Raw genomic sequence first — 20213 nt, forward strand, 5'->3', positions numbered from 1 at the left:
GTAGCAACAAAGGAGCTGGGGGACCACTAAATTTGTTGGTAGGGACAGGGCCTTTGTCAATCCTCACTGTATTCTCATGCAAATAAGAAAAAAGGGACTCCTCTGTATGGTCACAATCTGATGCCAGGGCCCATGGCTTGGCAAGGGGAATTCAAGCTGGATTCCAGCCCTTACTCTTGGTCCTGCCTTGTAGGCACTTTGTGCAGTGAACAACCTGAACAACCGTACACAGATGTGCTGGGTGAGGAGCCCCGGGTGGCAGCAGCTTTAAAAGGAGAAGGAAGCATGTGAAAATCCAACTCTGTAGTAAGAAACTAGTAAGAAACAGAGCCTGCTGCAAAAAGACCTTAGGGCAAAGATTTGAAAGTCTATGGGCCTGGTGGGAAGGGTTGAGAATGGGGAGAGAGGGATGGCCAGAAAGAGAGGGCTCAGGGAAGAAAGCAGAGGTGGGGCTCAAGGCAGTGATTCCTGGTGGGCAGTCCTAGGGCCCCTGTGAGATTGAAAGCCTCTGGCGTCTGAAAGAAGACCGCTTTTGTAGTGAGGTCCTAGTAATTTTGGAGGGCAGAGGCAATATAGTACGGTGGTTAAGAGACCTGAGTTCCGATCCCAACTCTGACCTTTGGCCAAGCTGTGTGACTTTGGGCAAGTGACTAAGCCTCAGATTCCCCAACTGCATAATAGGGAACATGAAGCAAAAGCATCTCCCCACAGGGCCCATGGAAGGACTAACTAAGACGGGCAGGTGCCTGGACCAGTGCCTGCTCTCAGGGCGGGAGGGAGGGAGCCTGAACCCACCCGGGTGCAGGCCGCCCCAGCTCACCCTCCAGCACAATGATGGCGAAGTCCTGCGCGGTCTGGGCCTTGCGGGTGGCAAAGCACTGGTAGGCCCCGGAGTGGCTCTTCTGGGCCGAGGTGATGAGCAGAGTCTCGTTGCTGAGCCCGCGGATGGAGACGGCCTCGTCAGGCAGCACCAGCTCAGTGTTGCGGTACCAGCGGATGGTGAATTCCGGGGAGCCCAGCAGGGCACAGGAGAGGATGACTGTGCTGCCGATCCCGGTCTTCAGCTTCTTTGGTGTCAGGGTCACGTGAAGGGGGTCTGGGCCAGGCCAGCAGGGGAGGAGAGAGGAGAAAGGCAGCGGGGAGGAAAACAAGAGAAAACGGCTTTTACTGTGGAGCAGTGTGGCTGGGGTTGGGCTGGAGGGAGGCCCTGGTTCTGTCCACAGACTCCTCGTGAGAGGGGCTGGGACCAGTGAATTCCCTCTCTAGACCTCAGTTTACTCATCTGGCAAATGGTACAGTCAGGGCAGGCCATCCCTTTGCACCTCTTGTTATGACGGCCTGCACTTTCTGGACACGTGGCCCTTGCCCTGTGGGGCTGGGAGCTCCTTTCAGCTCCGAAGAGGACAGGAGCTTGGCTGGCTCATCATCTTCCCCCAAAATCAGTGAGGCACCCTTGGCCCTGCCACCTGTCTCTCATATCCGTAGAGATAACCTGCTGCCATCTTCTGTCACTCTGACTGCCTTATTTCCCCCCCGGGGACTCTGCTCTCCATCCCTGGACCCAGGAAGTAACATCCTCCCCCCTCCCAGCCTCCCTCCTTCTGTTCTCCATGCCATAGCTGGCCACTGCCCTGCTCAGGACTTCCATGGTGCCCAAGAACTCGGTGTGGCATTCAAGGCCATCGAGGCCCTTGGGGACCTGCCTCTGCTTCTCAGCCCTACAGTCTCAGGGCAGCAGCATCCTGTCTGTGCTTGCTGCACACCCGGGGCCACTTCTTGCCCCAGAGCCTCCCCCAAGAGTGCTCTTTTTCCTCTTTGACTAATGCCTAGCCATCCTTCACACTGAGCTCAAGGACACCTCGTCCAGGAAGCCTTCCTGGATACCACTCCCCTCCCAGGCTGGGTCAGGACCTCTCTTCTGGGCCTCTCTCGATATCACTGTCACCACACTATGCACATGGACTTTTAATCACTCCTCTGTGTCTGTCTCTGCACCTGGCTGTGAGCGCTTGAGAGCAGGGCAGTGTCTCTCACCTGGATGTCTACTGCTGCCCCAGCCTTGTTTATCACTGCTGGGAGGGCTGGCCACCTCTCTGCCCTGATCTCCATGGGCTTGGGGTTTTCTAGAGGAGGCTGAGGCCTGCAGGGGACCAGGACCCCAGTGAGGTCACCTGGAGGAGGGGGCAGGGCAGCCTGGCTGGGCTGGGCACAGTCAAAGCACACAGGAGTCTGCTCCTGCTGGGTTCTCCCGCTCTCTCCCAGAGGCCCTGCCCAGGAAATGTCAGTGCACGATGAGGCAGGTGGCATCCAGTCACCAGTCACCATCCAGGGCTCCCAGGGCTCGGCCAGCTACCTGCTCTCACCTTGCTGCCCCGCACGACTTGGTGACAAGATGGATGGGGGCTCGGTGGCAGAATGGGTGTGTGTGTGTGTGTGAAAAGCCTGCTTTCCTCTGGACACCTGGCAAAGCGGGGCTGGCAGAGAGCATGGAAGGCCCAGAAAAGCTGTGCCACCTGCCCTTGAACCTGGTTGTCCAGCCAAACCCAGTTTTGGGGGGGATGTGGAGCTGAGGGTGGGCAGGGAATCAGGTGCACGGCAGCGGGGGTGTGCACGCGGCCGTGGGCCTGCGTGCGTGTGTCTGGATGTGAGCACGGGAAGGGGGAGGAAGTGTGTATCTGTGAATGTGTATGGGCACCATACGTGTGTGCATGTGTGTATGGAGAAGTGGGCATGTGACCTTTCAACACATCTGCCTGTGGGGGTGCATGTCTGTGTGTCTGTGTCTGTGAGTCTGTGTGTGTGTGCATGCGGGCACGCCTATCTGCTTGCCTGTATGTACTGAGGCAGGGGCTATGAACACCACATCACCCAGAGTCAGGTGTGCTAATGTTCCAAGGGTTCAGGGGTGTGCCGCCCTCCTGACCTGAGCCCTGAGGCAGCGTGCATGCGTGTGTGCATGTGTGTGTGTGAGTGTGAGATGACAGAGTGTGTATGTAATGTGCGTGCACTGGGATGGGGGGAGAGGGGAAGGCCTATCTGACTAAGCAGGTTTGGACAGTACTGGGGCACGGAGGGGGACATCGGTGCTGGTCCTTCCATGCTCCTGCCCTGCCAGCCGGGGCTCGTTAGGCTGCGAGGAGCCCCTGGTCCCTGGCTCTCTCAACACTCTCACCTAAGCATCTGTGTCCTGGGCTGTCACCCCAGTGTGTTTCCCGGGGCTCTTTCTGCTCTTCCAGCCTCACACATGTTCCCACGGGGAGGACTTCTTCCCAGCACCGCAGATAAATGTACCCTGACTGTTAAGATGCTCTCGACCACAGGGAGGAGACCAGGCTCACATCTGGGCTGGGGTGGTAGAACAAGACCCCAGGCCCAGGAGGCCAGCTGAGCAGGGAGAACACTGAGGTGTCTGCAGACCTGTAGCTCTATGCTCTTGAGACGGGGAGGGGAGAGGGGAGGAGGGCTGCTCTGGTCAGTCGGCGTAGTGGAGGGAACTTCTCTGCCGCAGGGTGGATCACCGCTGGACAGCCTCCTCCCACCATCCAGGTTCAGGGACCCTCACGATACTCTTCGATATCATATTCAGTGAGGCCTCAGGCTATGCAGCTGTTCGGTGGGATGGATTCCCTAGGGGTCTCCAAATCCCAGCCCCACTGTGGTCAGAGCCTGACCTCAGCCCAGGGGCTCAGCAGCAGCATGGTCTGTGAAGCAACCCCCCCCCCCACCCCTAAGGTCTTGCCGGACCCTTGGAGGTCTAGGGCTCCGGGTTCGGGAGGAAAAGCCAGGACAGGCTGATACCCCGCCTGCAGATCCTGGAAAGCCCTCCTTGTCATTTATTCCTGAGTCCGATCTGATTCATCAGTGTCCCCATCAATTATTGTGAAATATTCTGAGAATCGTGTCTGATGGGCTACAGTACGTCCTCTCTACTGGATGAACATCGGCACTATTTCCTTTAGGGCACACACTCCTCCCTTTCAACAAGCCAGGAAGCCCCGTGAGCTCGTCACTGTCACTGTCACGCTCAGGGTCCCTTCTGACCCTTCTGACCTCAGGAAGGCCTGGGATCATTCTCCCATTTTATAGAAGAGGACACTGAGGTGGTGACCACGGTTATATGATTTGCCCAAAGTCGGTTTTTATCTGATAACGCCAGAACCAAGGAACAGATCCTCTGATTTCAAACCCAGAGCATTTCCTGGGATGTCTTGCTGCCTTCCCCAGCCAGGGGATTCTCCCCTGGGGCTGGCCAGAGGCAGGTGCTGCCCCTCCCTGTCATACTGCAGTGCTCTCAAAGGTTCCTAGGCCTGGCAAAGGGGTTCCCCACTCACCGATGACCGTGAGGGTGCCCGTAGCCTCTGCAGAGCCGAAGGTGTTGGTGACCTCACAAATATAGGTGCCACTGTCCTGCGTCCGCAGGTCACTGATGGTGAGCCCCGTGATGCGCTTGGTCCAGCGGCTGTCAGCCGGGAGGGGCCGGCCGTCCTTGAGCCAGCGGATGGCAGGCATGGGGTAGCCGGAGGCCGTGCAGGGCAGCTCCACCGTGTGGCCCGCCCACACTTCCTGGGAGTGGAAGCCGTCCAGGATGGTGGGGATCGACTCGGCAGGGTCTGGAAGGCAGAGAGCATCAGTGCCCCTGGCCAGCAGGATGAAGCAGGTGCAGGGGTGAGGGGTGGGGGGAGCAGAGAAGCAAGCACCAGAATCGGCACCTGCTGCCCACCAGTACCCAGCATGAACAACGCCCAGTGTGGGACGGCTTGTGGTATCTCCTGGGCCCCAGACTCTGGCCCAAACTCTCCTACTCAGGCCAGATAGAGACCCTGAGAGCCATGACTGAGAAGCAGGGACTTGGGGGAGGTGGGAAGAGGATAGTGTAGGCAGAGAGACAGACAGACAGATGCAACAAGGGAGACAGAGAGAGGTACCGAGAGGGAGAGTGTGTGAGAGCTCCCTTCATAGACACGGTGCCTGGAGCCTGGCCCAGACTGGGGAGAAGGGATACCCTGTGACACGAGAGTCATGACTTTTCGAATCTGCGATTCTGGTAAGCCTTGGTCTGGGCCTCGGACTGGCCTGGGGGTGCCCTTCAGGGTTGGGGGAACCAGCTGCCCTGTCCTGTCTCCTCCCATCTGCGATCCTAGCCAACTCAGAGAGGGCCATGCTTTTCCATCTGTGTCCAGAAGGATTCAGAAGTTAAGCCTTCTGCAAACCACACCTACCATCCTGAATAATTCTCCATTTTATACTCCCAAGCAAGAGAGAGCCGTGACTGCAGGCCCCATGGCCCTGACCTGTGGCTGTCCCAGGCTCCTGGCTGGTGGGATTCTGTGAGTGGATCTCCTGTGTCTACACAGACCAGGCCTGTGGCTGCTGAACCCCTGATCTCCGGGGGAGGCTGACTGGGGGCTCCTGGACTCGTTGAGCTGGCTCAGGGGTCTTGGTGGCCACAGACAGAGGAGGGTCAGAGACCAGAGGGGTGCAGTGATCCGTCCAGGATCACACTGCAGAGCCAAGATCACAAATCAGGTCTTGCCCACCCTTGTTCAGTAACTGGAGTGATCTAATACTGAGGTCATTTCAACAATGAATGGTGGGAGCGGCAGGCATCCCCTCCGGACCCTCCTTGACTAATGGCAAATGTCTCCCGTCCTCAGCTCATCTCCCTCGGAGAAGGGTTGGGTGGGGAATTCTTGCGTGGTGGCGGGGAGAGACTTTCTAGAAGGCTCTACTCCCTCCCACCTTCCGTGGCTCTTCAGAAGGAGGTTGGGCTGAGAATCAGGAGAGCCAGGTGCGGGTCCGCCCCAGCCATGGGGAAACAGTGTGACCTTGGGCAAGTCTCATCCTGGCTCAGAGCCTGAGGTCCTGGCGCTGCCTCGGTGTCCCGTAAGGCTGTTGTAGGCAATAGGGCAAGACGCGTGTCCGAGAGCTTGGCTGAGCGAAGTCTCCGTGCCGCTCTGCCCCCGCCCTCCCTCCTCAGCCGCTTCCATGGCCTCTTCCCCACGCAACCCTGTGGGGATGGTCGGGATAAACAAACCCAGTGCCAGGGAAGAATTACTCAATGTGACACTTAATTGATGCAAAATACACAAATTCCGTGGCACACCGCAGAATTTACAAGCGGAGGGGCCGACGGGGCGGTGGAAGAAGGGGCGGGGGGAGGGAATTAATCACCGAGTCTCAGGCGTGAAATTAAATTCTGAGGGAAAGAAGCCTCTTTCATTACTCCGGAGCAGAAGTAAAATGCTGCGGCGTGTACCGGCGACAGCCCCGGGGGGATCGGGTGCTGCCAGGGCTGGCGTGGGGCTGGGGGAGCCAGATGGCTGAGCCCCAAGAAATCTCCAGGGGCATTCGGGGCGCCCTGCGGAGGCTGCTGGGACCTCCTCCAATTGGATGAGCCATGCTGCCCCAGAAAGGTGCCCTGAACACGGCTTCTGCACATGGCTTAGCCCCCCCACCCCCACCCCATGAGCTGGGGAGCCCTGGACTCCTCGGCCAGCCTCTCTGGTCACTGGTCTCATCTTTATAGAGGCAGATGATAATGTGTACTGCCTGGAGTTCATACTCATGGAAGCTCTTGGTAAATTCTACGAAGGACCTACATGCTCGGAATGGCTGTTTGGGGGTTGGATTTTAGAAAGCTCAGACCGTTCTTGCAACTGCCTCCTTCACCGTGGACCGTACAGAAAGAGGAAAGTCACTCTCCTCCCCCTCCCCAACAGACGCTCTTTGGAAAGCAGTAGAAACAATGATGCAGCAACAGCACAGGAACAAGACAGCCACCACAACACGGCAGCTCGTCTCCTGGGTGCTCCCCACGTGGCAGACACACGCTAAGCTTTGCCCATCTGGTCCCCGTTTCTCACAAGCAGCTGGGGTGGGGGTTGCTCCCATTTTACAGATGAGGAGCCCAAGGTCTGGGACTCTCCTTATTCTCTGCCACCTTGCTCAGCTCGTGAGGGGTGAGGCTAAGCCGGCACCTTGGGCTGGATTCAGAGTCCTTTATCCAACACATCTCCTGTGCCCATCTTCCTTCCCGCCCTCTTGCTTTCTGGAACACTCTGTGAGGACTGAGGAACCCACGGGTGTGGTTGCTGCCCTCACTAAATGACCGTGGAGGACACACTGCCACGTGGACCCTTTCACACCCTCCTTTTGCCTTGGGGCCTGGGGAGATGGGGCCACCCTTCCCCGGGTAGTCCGGCCACTCCTGCTGGCCTGGGGGCTCTCGGGGGTGCCGGTCACTAGACGGTGAACCTCCGCAGCAGAAACCGTGACCAGCCTCTCTAGTTCAGGACTGACTGAGCGCCCTCCTCAAGCTGGAGTGGATGTGTGGCACAGGGGGCTGGAGGCTGAGGCCTGAGCTCCCCGACGTGCCCCCTTCGCACCCCGTCTGCACTGCCTTCCTCCAGTATCACTTGCACGTTTGCTGAGACAAGCAGCTTGCAGATGCCTTGTCACGCCACATCACATCAGGGCCATGTCACCACCGGGACCCTGTTCCCTTGCGTCCCTCTGTTCCCTTCCTTCCGGGTCCCTCCTGCTCCTTTCAGCCCCTGTTCTGCCTTTGTCCCTCTGGGCAGGTTTTCTTCTGTTCTGTTTTCTCCTTGTCCTCGGTCTGTCTGTGCCTGCGCCTCTCCCCTTCTGTCTGCCTGGGGGGCCTCCCTGTCTTTACTTCTGTCTCTCATTTGGGCTTTATCTCTGACAGCATCTCTCATTCTCTTCCTGCCCCAACCCCCCTTCTCCCCACAACTGGTGGGGAATGGAGACCAGAAGGAGATCAGGGTTGGCACAGCTTCCGGTTTAAAGGGTGTCTTTTTTGAGAGACACCTGTCTACTCCCCCAGTAAAAGTGGAGGTGAGGTTGGCAGGAGGAAGGGACTAAATATTTGTGCAGGAGAAAGAAGCAGGCCGGCAGGAAGGGGGGATTTCTGCACCATTCCCCTGTTTTATGAGAAGCATGCAAATGAGATGCAAAGCAGCATGCAAACAAGTCCCAGTACTTCCGAAGGAACCACTCTAACACATTGGGGAATTGGGCTGCAGATTCCAAAGTCTCGCCACAAAGAGAGAGGCCCTCAGTGCAGCTACCAGCAGTTTCCCTTGGCATTGGTTAGGTCCACAAATCTTTACTTAGCACCTACTATGTGCCAGGCACAGGGTCCGTTGCTGGAGACACAAAGAGGGATCAGAGAGCCCTACCCTCTTGTCTCCTGCTCCTCAAATGGGCTAGGCAAATGAGAGAGGGTCTGGATAGAGATAATCTGAGGGTCAGTGTCATCCTCCCTGAACCCCAGATGGTGAGAGTGAGACAGAACCCTCTAGTCGGTCCTCTAGTTAGGCTACTTTTCCAGAGGCCCTGACAGGTTGCACAATTGGGTGAATCTGGTCTCCAAAATGACCATGTTATCGGTTCACCCTCCTTCCACAAGCCACTCCAATCCCACCTCCTCTATAGCAGAGATATTCAAATTGTAGGTCACAAATGGTTAGGAACTTATGAAATCCATTTGGTGAGTTGCGACCAGCATTTAGATAAATCAAAATTGGATACGATAGAATAGGAAATAGCAGAGTTCATTTAAATGCATGTGGTAGGAGCGATCAGTGTGCCTTGCACAGGTTATGATAAAAATGTCTATCTGTGGATTGCTGTCAAGAGTTTGAAAAAGCACTGCTTCCAGAAAGGCACTGCTCCTTGAGGGGGACCCTGTGCCCTCCTTTACTCTGTGACTGGGGCATGTGCGGGTGCTCAAATGACCCCTTCCTTGCAGAGAGGGGTGGTACCCTGGCTGCAGAGGGAACGTCCTGGCTTTGCCTCCCACTGGTTAAACAGTTGGGGCAAGTTGCTTGGCTTCCCTAAGATCTGGTTTTTCTCACCTGTAAAACAGAACAGCGTACCCCTTACGAGAATATTATGATGCCTAATAGATAAGATCTGGCACACACGGGACACAATAAACTTTAGCTTCTATCCCTTTAAAAAAGAGATAATCATTCCAGAAATAGAATCTTTTCTTTCTTTCCTTTTTTTTTTTTTTTTTTTTTTTTTGCCGAGAAATAGAATCTTTTCTTTAGTTTATAAATATTGTTGTTTATGGATTATATCCTGCCTACTCTCAATCTATAACAGAAGAAACACATGGGCTCATAAACAGGGCAAATAGAATCTTAAAAAATACTTAGAGTCATGAAGGAACAAAATCCTCCCAAATCTTATCTAATCTAACTTCATTGTTACTATGAACATCGGGTTATACTCATGAGCTTCCTGGCAGCAAAGGCAAAAAGGGGAAAGAGAAGATGGATTGCATTCACCTTCATTATCAATTCTCCAGGAGAGGTAGCTTGCTTAGGTGCAGACTCTGAGGATCTTATATGAAGGGCACCCCAAACCACACTAGACATGTTCTGCCCTGCTGGACCCTGTATTTTTGTTCTTTAATCTCCTTCTCTGAGTCCCCTGATGACCTCAGTACGCAGCAGTGTCCCAGATCCATGGCATGGACACGGCCATCCCCAGGGTGGGCTAGTGCCCTCCACAGCCCTCTTGCCTACCTGTCACGGAGAGGCGGGCCCCATTGCTCTGCCGGGTCTCCCCACTATACTTGTGCTTGGTGATGCAGCGGTAGGTAGAGAGGGCGTCCTCCTTCTGCACGTCAGAGATGTACAGCCCGCCGTGGTGAGTAATAAAAAACCTGTTTTCTGGAGACACAATCAAGACATACTCCATTACTCCCCTGGCAGGGCACGCCAATAGAAGCCACTCAGGCTGGCAGCTGCCTTCCTCCTAGAACTGTTATCCCTTTAGGTGTTAGAGGTTTCAGACTTTTACAGAAGGATGGTGGGCTTTAGAGTCAGCCAAGATCTGGGTTCCAAACTGACGTGTCCACTTAATAGCTGTGTAACCTTGGGAAAATCACTTAACGTCTCTGAGCCTTACCCACACAAGGGGGTGCAAATAATGCATCACAGGACTGAAATCATAATGAAGTGTCTGGCGTACAGCAAATCCTCATCTCTCCTAATTCTGGGCAAGAGTTTGAAAGTTCCTTCACATTCCACACTCATCTGTTCTTACAGGCATCTGAGGTGTCCTCTCCATTGTCAGTCACACAAGCAGAACATAAATCAGGCCTTCTGGATCCCAGCTTTCCCCACGTATGGAGCCCAGGACAAGCCTAAACCCATTTCTCTGAGTTTCTGTCATCCGTTCACTCAGCGAACAGTTGCTGAGGCTACCTATGCTAGCAGTGGGGACGCGGAGAGCCAGGGTTACAACACTCATTCACCTCTCGGTTCTTAAATGCTCATTCTGTGCGAGGCAAAGGCACAGATGCTGTGCTTTACTCTTCCCGGTCCTTCCACGGTCTTATTGTCAGGACTCGGCAGGGAAGCCGTTAGGACAGGGGATAGGACACCCATTTTGCGGATTATGACATCTGACGCCACTTAGCAGTGGAGTGGATTTCCTTGTCCGAGGTCCCAAGGCAAACCCTGAACTTGAGCCTAGTCAGGGCTCACTTTAAAAGGGGAGAATATGGACTTGCCAGCTGGGGCGGGGATTGCATTCAGCTTCAGATGCCCTAAGCTCAAGACAGCGCCCTCCTACCCAAGGTCCAGCCAGACTGAGAGTGAGATGCTGACTTTGGGTCCCTCTGCCTGCTCTCTGAGGACTAGGCTGCTTCCCCAGACAGGCATAAAAGACCCTACGCTGCCATTTCCACCAGAAGTGGGCACTGGAATCAAGACCGTACAGTATTTTTAAAAAGGAGCTATAGGGGAGAGGGTCATGCCGACTCCACTGGAGGGACCTGCTAACATTCGAATGCCAGGCTCTCATAAGGAAACACTTTGGGTGGCCCCATGCCCTTCAACTCCTATTATTTAGAGGTCTGCTTCCTCCCACCTGGGGGCTGATGATCCCCTCAACCAATGATGAGAGCTCTGAACATTGGCTCTCAGAAACATCCTGTGGTGTCCCACCACCCCGGAGCACCAGCCTCAGCACCAGGGGACTGGGATCTCGCCTAATGACACTTGGTGACAAGGAATGCTATAGAATTGTAGGGTTGAAAGCTGAAGGTGCCTGACCGCATCATTGACAAAGGTTCTCCAGCCTTCCTTTGAATGTCTCTGGGTTTGGGGAACTCACTACCTCGCTCAGTGGTCCACTCCGGAGTAGATAGCTCTGACTTTTAGAGACATCTTCCTTGGTCACAACTGGTCTCCTGGTGGCTCCCTCCACGGGTCCTGGTTCTATTCCCTGGAGCCCTAGGGAACTAGCCCGAACCTGCGTCACTGACACCTCCCTCACCAACTGGAAAGGAGCTGTCACGCCCTTTGACTTTTCATCAGGTGAAGCTTTATCTTTAATATTTATTTAATATGGTCTCAAGGAACTTCTTCAAAATGGATGATCTCTTGTTTCTTAATGAATGTTGGTTTATCTATTGATCTCTGAATTTCCCCTCCATATCTCCCATCCTCCTTTGTATCGGATTAGACCTACTAGGTGCCGGGGGGGGGGTACCTAACTATCAGCCTTGATAGAGCACAGGATACAGTGCGACTACCAATGCCCGGCCCAAGACAGTTCGCTTTTTTCAGGGGATGCGCTAGAGTGGGAGGCAGCCCCATTACACCGTACCTCCCACTCAGCTCATACTCAGCTAAGGCCTGGTCCGACCACTGCCATCTCTCTACCCTTGGACACCTGACCGTGTGGGACTAGGTCTGGGATGTCACATGGTTCCCCACCGAGCGGCAGATTGTTGGGGCCACCCCCCTGGAAGAACACTGGGCCATCCGGCAGCCTGCCTGTCCTCTGGACCCCCACCATTCCCTCTCCATTACCCAGACCGCACCTTGCAGACCCCCACTCAGTGCTGTGGGTGAGACACGAGAGGGAAGCGGAAGGGAGCCCAGCCTCGCTGCCAGCCGTCGGAGAGGACCCGGGGGAAGCACAGAGAAAGCCTGGCTTCCCCACCAGACTCTGAATGTGCCGTTTTGTCTCCATGTTGTGACATCCCAAAGTCAAATGCGGAAGCTCTCCCGTGATTTATTATGTAACTGGGACTGGAATGCAGAACTACTGGAGGGTGTTACTGCCAATCAGAAGTATCTGGTCGGAGGTGTGTGTTTGTGGGGGGAGAGACCCCCAAATCCACCTCAGCAGCCTACAGGTGCTCCAGCCCCAGCAGCTTGGACCCTGTGATCCCGTGGCCCCCAGCACCCGGGGACGACGGTACACTTGGTCCTACTGGAATTTTAAGCTGGGAAGGGGTGCTGCGGGGATGGTGGTGGGGAGCTGGGGTTTCTATGGCAACAAGCAGCTGCTGCGTCTGATGTTTCACATCCTTCATTGTCCTCATTTCCCCCCTCCCTTCCCCCCTTCTTGTGCATATTTAATTGCAGTAACATTTCCAGACACAGTATATCGCTCCTCGTGAAACAAAGGCGGGCCGCAGCCAGGGGGAGGCACAGCGCTTGCTCGCTCGAGAGAGGGGAAGAGAGAGAGGAAGGAGAAATCAGGGGTATTATGTTAATCCCCTCTGGGGGGGACTTGTGCAACATCAGTTGTGCATGTTTGATGAGAATCAGATGATGGGCCCTGCTGGGGAAGGGAGCAGCAAGAGGCCGGCGGAGTGAGTGGCATACGGTGTGGGATGGGGGCGGCACAGCCAGCTGGTGGGGGGTTCGGAGGGGCCAGGGATCCACAGAACAGCTGGCCTCCAGGGCTGGCTCTGATGGTGTGGCCTGGCAGTCGGGCAGCCCCTGCTCCACACCCCAAATGGGAACGGCCTTCCCCGGAACGGGTAGAGGAGCAGTTATCCCTCATCCTGGTTCCTTCTTCTCAGGGTAGGCTGGGTCCGGCTGGAGGAGGGGGAGTGGCAGCCACGACCTCCATGTCCAGCCCCCATCCTGAGGCCATATGGAAATGCGGGTCTGGGATCATGTTGGGTCGACACTGAGACTGGGAGGTACTAACAGCATGAGGTGGCCAAGGGCCAGGAGACATCTTTGGTCATCAATACCGTTCCACCCCAAATTCCAGCAGAGTCGCCGTGGGCGTACGCCAGGAGGTCGCTTTCCCTTAGGCTCTAAGGTTGGGATACGGATCTGTGTTTCAGTGTGGACTGCTTTGATGCTGCTGGACTATCACCTGCCAAAAGCTGCAGCATCGCCTGTGAACTTGCCCGTAACCAGGGAGGCACAGTGTGTGGTTCCTTTTTTCTTTTTACTATTACTACAAATTCTCCACCCCTGCTTTACCGTCCTTCTTCCTGGTGATCTGGAGCGGGCCTCTCCTTTTGTAAGCTCAGTATTTATTGAGCACCTATTACATGTCAGGGCAAGGCTTTCATAAACATTATCTTATGCAATTCCCATAACACTTTTGAAATGGATACTATTGTTTTTAGTAAGCAAAGCACAGAGAGGTTACATAACCTACCCACAGTCACACAGCTAGTAAATGGCAGAGTCCAGACGATCAGTCCACTTCCCATGCTCTTCCAAAGCTCTGTGCTAGACTGACTCTCCTAGAATGGCAGCCCTTCTCATAGGGACATAAGGTCAGCAGCCTCTTCTTGGTTGCTTCTGTCAGTGGGGTCCTCACTACCTTATACCTTATAATGTAAGAGAGCACTCATATATTCAGTTCAGTTTGGTTCATCAAGTGTCTGTGGAGCATCCCTAGGTCCTGGACTGTGCTCCATGGAGAGGTCTTGGACCTGGTCTCTGCCGTTTGAGATTCCATGGTTAGAAGACAATGTTCTTCCATCAGGAAAGGTGCTATCTTGGGGGCTGGCGAGGGGTGGGGAGGCCTGATGGAGGCCATTAGTGAGAAGAGGAGGATAAAGAGGGTCCAAGCCCAGGACTGGATTTAGGAGGCTGGATTGGAGTCCTGGCGCTGCCACTAACGATGGACTGTGCACGGAGTTCAAAAGTATCTCCCAAAATGGAGGGCTTGTGAACGGGAACTCATTGGAAACAAGATCTTTGCAAACATAATCAAGCTCAGATGAGGCCATATTGGATTGGCATGGGTTCTAAATCCAGTGTGACTGGTCCTCTTCTAAGAATGGGGAGATTTGGACACAGGCACATGAACACAGAGAGAAGGCCATGTGAAGACAGACGCAGAAACTGGGGTGATGCATTTATAAGGCAATAAATGTGGGATTGCCAGCCACCCCAGAAGCTATGCAAGAGGCCAGGAAGATTCCCCTCTAGAGCCAGGACGGTGAGCACGCCCTGCGGACACCCCGACCTGGGGCTTCTGGCTTCCAGAACCATGACCTGGTAAATCTCTGCTGCATTAAGCCATCGGGTTTGTGGTAACTTGTTACGACAGCCCTGGGAAACAGACACTGGGTGACCGCAGGGGGTCCAGGAGTCTCCCAGGCCCTCAGTTGTCCCTCCTGCAAAAGAGAGGGGGGAGGTAAGGTACATGTGTGTTTCCCACCCTGCTTGGACATTAGAATCATCTCAGCAACTTTTAAATTTAAACTCAGAATCTCTGGGGGTGTGGTCTCTGAAGAAATTGGTCTTTGCAGAAATCTTTTCAGGTCCCGAAACATGCAGACAGGGCAGAGAGCCGTGGGATAAGAGAAACTCACAAGGCCCCTTCCCTCTGACAACCAACGTCTCTCTGATGGCGCTCAGCTTCTGAGTCCCGTTTCCCCTTCAGGAAAACAGAGATAATAAATAGACCTTACGTCATGGAGCCATTGGGAGAGCCAGATGAAATGCGGCTTGTGAGAGGCCTTGGCACACTGGTGGGGCTCCATCATCCTCAATCCAAGTGACCCCACCTCAAGGAGATGAGGGGCACTCGGTCCCTGTGGCCGGGCTTCCTGCAAATTCTCCCCTTCCTTCCTCATCAGTAGCTTGGCCATAAAGAAAGGGGCTGCCTGCCCTCGGTAATGCAGAGGTCCCGCACACAGCGGCTGGGTGAACCAACAGCATCTTCTTGGTCTTTTTCAAAAGGTCAAACAGCTGGGCCTCAGAGACTCCCCAGAGCTGCAGGAGGGAGGAACACTAGAAATCTTGGAGCTCCTGGCAGCTCCAGGGGGCTGCAAGTGGCAGGGGGGCAGGGGGCCTGCCCTCTGCTGAGGCTGGGCCTCTCTCTGCGCTCAGAGGCAGGAGGGAGGATCTGTTTGGTGGGGAGAAGGTGCTGGGCAGAAGAGGAGGAAGGAGCTGAGGGTTTGCAGGAAGGTATGGGCTCCACGGATCCCACTCCCAGCCCCTAAAAAGGGAACAGAAATGACCAAATACAGCAGGGACAGCAGCCTCCTGCCTGGCTCCCTGCTTCGGCCCCTGTCCCTCCTCCATCTGTTCCCAACCTACAGCCCAAGTGAGCCTTTAAAACCGGAGTCAGATTATGTGGCTCCTTTCCTCAAAGCCCTCCAATAGTCTCTCATTTCACTCAGTGTGAAAGCAGTGCTGATTGCAAAGTAGGTGCTCTAGAAATAAATATTTCTAGAACGAATGAATGACATTCCCCGAAACTTGAAGGTAGTTTTATCGGCATGTTGTTCATGATGAAACAGCAACACAGCAAAGTCAGATACCAGCTCTAATTTTACCTCCTCCAAGAAGCCTTCCCAGATTAGCGCACCCCCAGTACTGAGCGTTTCTACGTCTGGCAAACCTCTTGCCACTGCTAATCACTGTGTCTGCTATATCCAATCACTTTTGAAAAATAATTATGTTTGAGCTTTCCAAAGTCAAAGTTAAACAGGATGGAGGTTCCTTAAATTAATAAAAATAGAATTACTCTGTGACCTAACAATTCCACTTCTGGGTGTGTACCTGGAAAAATTAAAAGCAGGGTCTTTAAAAGGACTTTGTTCACCTGTTCATGGCATCAATCACACTAGTGAAAGGTGGAAACAACCCAAGTGTCCGCTGATGGACGAGTGGACCAGGAAAGGTGGTTTAGAAACATGATGGAATGTTGCTCAGTGTTCAAAGGGAAGGGCATTCTGACACAGGTGATGGTGTAGGTGAACCCTGAGGACATTCTGCTCAGGGAAATAAGGTGGTCAAAAAAAGACAAATACGGTCTGATTCCGCTGATAGGAGGTACCTAGAGCAGTCAGTTTTGTAGAGACAGAAAGTGGAATGGTGGGTGGCAGGGGCTGGGGAAGGGGAAATGGGAAGTAGTCTTCCATGGGTACAGAGCTCCAGGTTTGCGAGATAAAGCTGCACTTAAACATTTCTGAACTCAAGACGGAGCCAAAATGCTACTGAAATAAAAACATAAGCCTTAAAAATAATTAAGATGGCAAATTTTATGTTATATGGATTCTACTGTGATTAAAATAAGAAAAATTTTTAAGTCAAGATTATAAAGAATTAGAATGAGTGTTTTCGCGAAGTAGTGAGTTTCCTGTCACCAGGGGTATTTAAGTAGAGACTGAAGAAACGCTTGGCTGAGATATTGCATAGAGGATTTAAATACTGAGTAAGAGAAAGAAATTGGATCATCTTTAAGGCCCCTTTCTTCCTAGAAATTTATATATATATACATATGTATATATATATATATATATATTTTTTTTTTTTTTTTGAGAGAGAGAGAGAGAGGAAGCAAGGGAAGGGGGCAGAGAGAGAGGAAGGAAAGAATCTCCAGAAGGCTCCATGCCCAACTTGAGCTCCATGCAAGGCTCGATCCCATGACCCTGAGATCATGATCTGAGCCCAAATCAAGAGTTGGGTGCTTAACCAATGGAGCCACCCACGTGCCCCTAAATTTGTAAATTCTTAACTGAAAGGATAGCAGAGCTGCAAGACCCCCTTGGAGATCAGCTCCTACAGCGGTTTGCAAATCTGTGTCTGTATGCTCCTTTCCACCCCAGGACTTTTGCTTCTGCCCTCCTTCTGGGCCCGAAATGCTTTTTCCTTGACTCCCTCCCAGCCCCGTTCAGATCTCAGCTCAGACACCATCTCATTGCAAAGGCCTTGCCTGACCCCTCTCTCAAAATTAGACTGTGCTCCGTGTCCCTGCCCAATTCCTTACCCTGCCTGTTTGTCTTCAGAGCACGTGGTGCTTCTCGCTGACAGCAAGGAGTTATTTTAGTAACCCAGCACCAGAACACGGCTGGCACATAGAAGATGTTCAGTGCACATGCGGCGAACGGAGGAATCCGGGCAGGAGCGGAGGCACCTCCGGCCGAGGGAGACAACAGGTTCTCCAGCCTGGAGTCCTGTCCCGAGGTCCCCCATGCTCTGAGATCTCTCGCCCCAGAACCCGTGCTGATATACCATAAGGGTTTGGTCCACTGCCTTTCCCCCTCCCTTAAGCCAATGCTTAACCCTCGTCTTGGCTCCCCAGCTCAGCGGGGTCCAGGCTGGGACGTGTGGAGGATGGTGTGGCACGAACAAAAGGGAAGGAGACAATGAGCGACCTGGCCGGGGGTTCTGGAGTATAAGCCATGTCTGACTCATCTTCAGAGGGCGGCCCCGCAGGGAGGGACCTCACCCTTCTCAGGAGCTACTCGAGCACGTGGAGACCCGGGACAGCCTGCCCAGGGAGAAGGAGAAACAGGGACAGCCCCTCTCTAGCGTGCCTGAGGCTGGCCTTCCCCCGTCCTTCCCTAACCAGGGAACTATCTCTCCCGTAGCGGACGGCAGTGCAAACGCAACCCTCGCCCAGAGGAGGGACCCCTGACAACAGGCGTCCCGGGATGGAACCGCATGTCCTGGGCCCAACTCTGAGACCGGACCATGCCACGCCATGGGGGAGGTGGAGTGGCGGTCTGCCCCTCTGGGGACAGAGGAGGGGGACTGAGCCGCTGTGGGCAAACTCCACCTGCCGACGCTAGAGGTTTCCATGGCTGGGGCCTTTGAGGAAGAAGACCCGTGTTTGGGAACCGATAGCCAAGACACTTTCTCTCTTTGTCCCCTTTAGACACCCTTGGTGGGCAGAGTCTGCCTGGGCTGGGAGACTGATCTGGGTCCCGCTGGCGAAGTGTCTTCAATGGTTTTATAAACTCAGCAAACAAGACGCCCCAAGGTGCCTGAACTGGGGTGACCTCAGGTGCCCAGCTCTCCCACATGGGTCCCCCATGAAGTGCCATCACTGGCCCAGGCGGCACCTGCGCTTTTGTTGTACAGAGGAGGAGACCGTGGCTCAGGTGGGGACCAGTTCGAGTCATGCATCTAGTGAGAGGAAGAGCCGGGGCTCCCCCGGGCTCTTCGGTACCAACCCCGAGCTGCTGTCCCTAAACCCAGCTGCCAGGAGAGCATGAGCTGTGTTCTGGAGGGCGCCCTGGCCAACCTGTGCCAGGTGAGGTGTACTTGGCTGACCCTTCCAGGCAGCGGTTGGGCCCCTGGCTTCTTCTGGACGTGGTGTCCCTCTCCCTAGCCATGGCCAGCGTGGGGGGTGAGCAGGAAGGGAAGGGAGGCCCTGAAGCTGGCACCACAAGGCACTGGATGAACAGAGCGGATGAGCCATGTCCCTTGGGAGGCCCCCGTGCGGTGCCGCGATCGGTCAGAGGCAGTAGGCAGTCGTCTGTTCCGGGAGGCCTCACACAGAGGCAGCAAAGCCTGCCACGACCGAATGGCATGTGTTGTCAGGAAGTCAGGGCCACGGGCAGGTGGCTGCGTGGGTCTGAGAGGGAACAGAGTGCATGTGCAGCCACGCGTGCACTGCTGGGGGCACTGGCCCAGGCTGCTGGGGCAGAGCTGGTAGAGAAGGGGCCGGCAGCTTGGGGGAAGCATCTGCTTGCCGTCCAAAATGCGAGGCTTGAGACCTGTGTCCTACCAACTGTGTGGCTTTGGGAAAATCCCTTACCCTCTCTGGGCGTTTGTTGTCTCACCCCCAACTGGGGGTCCTAACAGCCCTGGTTTGCTCGTCTCACAAGAATCTCCTGCAGTGTCCAGGAGACAATGTCTGTGAAAGCGGCCGTGACATGTCCTGTACTATATGTCCTGAGGGGGTAGGGGGGTTGTTTCCACAGTACAAAGTGTGTAAACACACAGGGCAGGCGTGATTAAGACATGTATGGGGACCCAGGTATCTTTGTGCGTATTGTGCTGAATGAATGAATCCTGGCCGTAGGAAAACTTCTCGGGAGAGGCTTCTTGGCTCCTGGACTCCGAGGGGTCCCTAAAGCAAGAAAACCGAGGGAGGGGTCTTTTGCTTGGCTCGCACCCCTCACCCCCGCAAGGAAGTCACAAAATGCAATAGGGTAAGGAGCTGGGGACAGAGAAGTGGGGAGAAATGGACAGAGATTTGCTCAGAGTCCAGGATTTGGTTGGGATCAGAAAAATCATTCAGTCTCTCTTGGGAAAGAAGAGATACTTGGCCTGTGTCCGTGCGAGTTTGCTTTCGGGGCAGCCTCAGGATGCCAAAGCCTTGAAGTGTCTCTATCGGCCCCCGGGGGCATCCCTATCCCACAAGAGTAATTGCGATCGATACAGGTTACTAGTTACAGCTCCATCTAGCACAGTTTTACAGAAACAATGCGGTCAGCCGGCTGCGCGGAGATGCACGAGACAGCTCACCCGCGGGTAAGGCGGCTCTTCCCTCCCAAGCAGGCTGCCCCACGGGGGAGGGTGGATGGGGGTAGCTGATGCTTCTGGGGGGTCGAATCAGCCCTGCCTGGGGATCCGGCACCAGGGTAGCCTGCGGAACGCTATTTAGGGCCAACCTTGCTGGGCATCCTTCTTTCACTCCCTCTGTCCTCCTGCTGATGGTGAGACCAGTTTCCACCAGGAAACTGCCATCCTGGGTTTCAAAAGCCCCAGGGAAGCCGAGACCCATTTTGGCTCCTCTTTTTCCCTGGACTCTGGACCCCCAGGACTGTAAGGCCTCCACCCAGGACCCCAAGAGAGATTTGCAACACAGTGGATAGATAGCACAGGGTATTTGAGTCAGGAATGTGGGTTCAAGTCCCAGCTCTGAGTGCTGGCTGGTTCTAAGTTCTAGTGCCTCCCTGTCATAGGCTGAATTGTGTCCCCATAAAGTTCCTATGTGAAGTCTTGATCCCCAATGTGGCTCTTTTAGGAGACGGGGCCTTTAAAGAGGTAGTTAAGGCTAAAAGAGATCATAGGGGTGGGGCATGGATCCACCAGGACTGGTGTCCTTGTAGGAGGAGGAAGAGATGCCAGGGCCATAGGCACACAGAAGGAAGACTCTGTGAGGACACAGCGACAGGGCAGCCGTTGGTAAGAGGAGAGGACTCAGGAGAAACCGGACCTGCC

The 20213-nt window shown here is 54.5% G+C and overlaps 1 protein-coding gene across 2 annotated transcripts in view; it reads right to left on the minus strand.

Moving 5' to 3' along the window:
- The window catches only part of DSCAML1 (DS cell adhesion molecule like 1), a 339394-nt gene that overhangs the window by 92897 nt on the left and 226284 nt on the right, over nucleotides 1-20213 (minus strand). For both annotated transcript variants that reach the window (XM_082683408.1, XM_082683409.1), the window contains exons 4-6: nucleotides 9555-9701; nucleotides 4332-4610; nucleotides 821-1096 (exon numbers count right to left, since the gene is read on the minus strand). In XM_082683408.1, the coding sequence (XP_082539534.1) occupies nucleotides 821-1096; nucleotides 4332-4610; nucleotides 9555-9701 (702 nt within the window). The remainder of the gene's footprint in view (nucleotides 1-820; nucleotides 1097-4331; nucleotides 4611-9554; nucleotides 9702-20213) is intronic.

Source organism: Mustela nivalis, assembly GCF_964662115.1.
Source record: "Mustela nivalis genome assembly, chromosome: 9".
Classification (NCBI taxonomy): Eukaryota; Metazoa; Chordata; class Mammalia; order Carnivora; family Mustelidae; genus Mustela; species Mustela nivalis.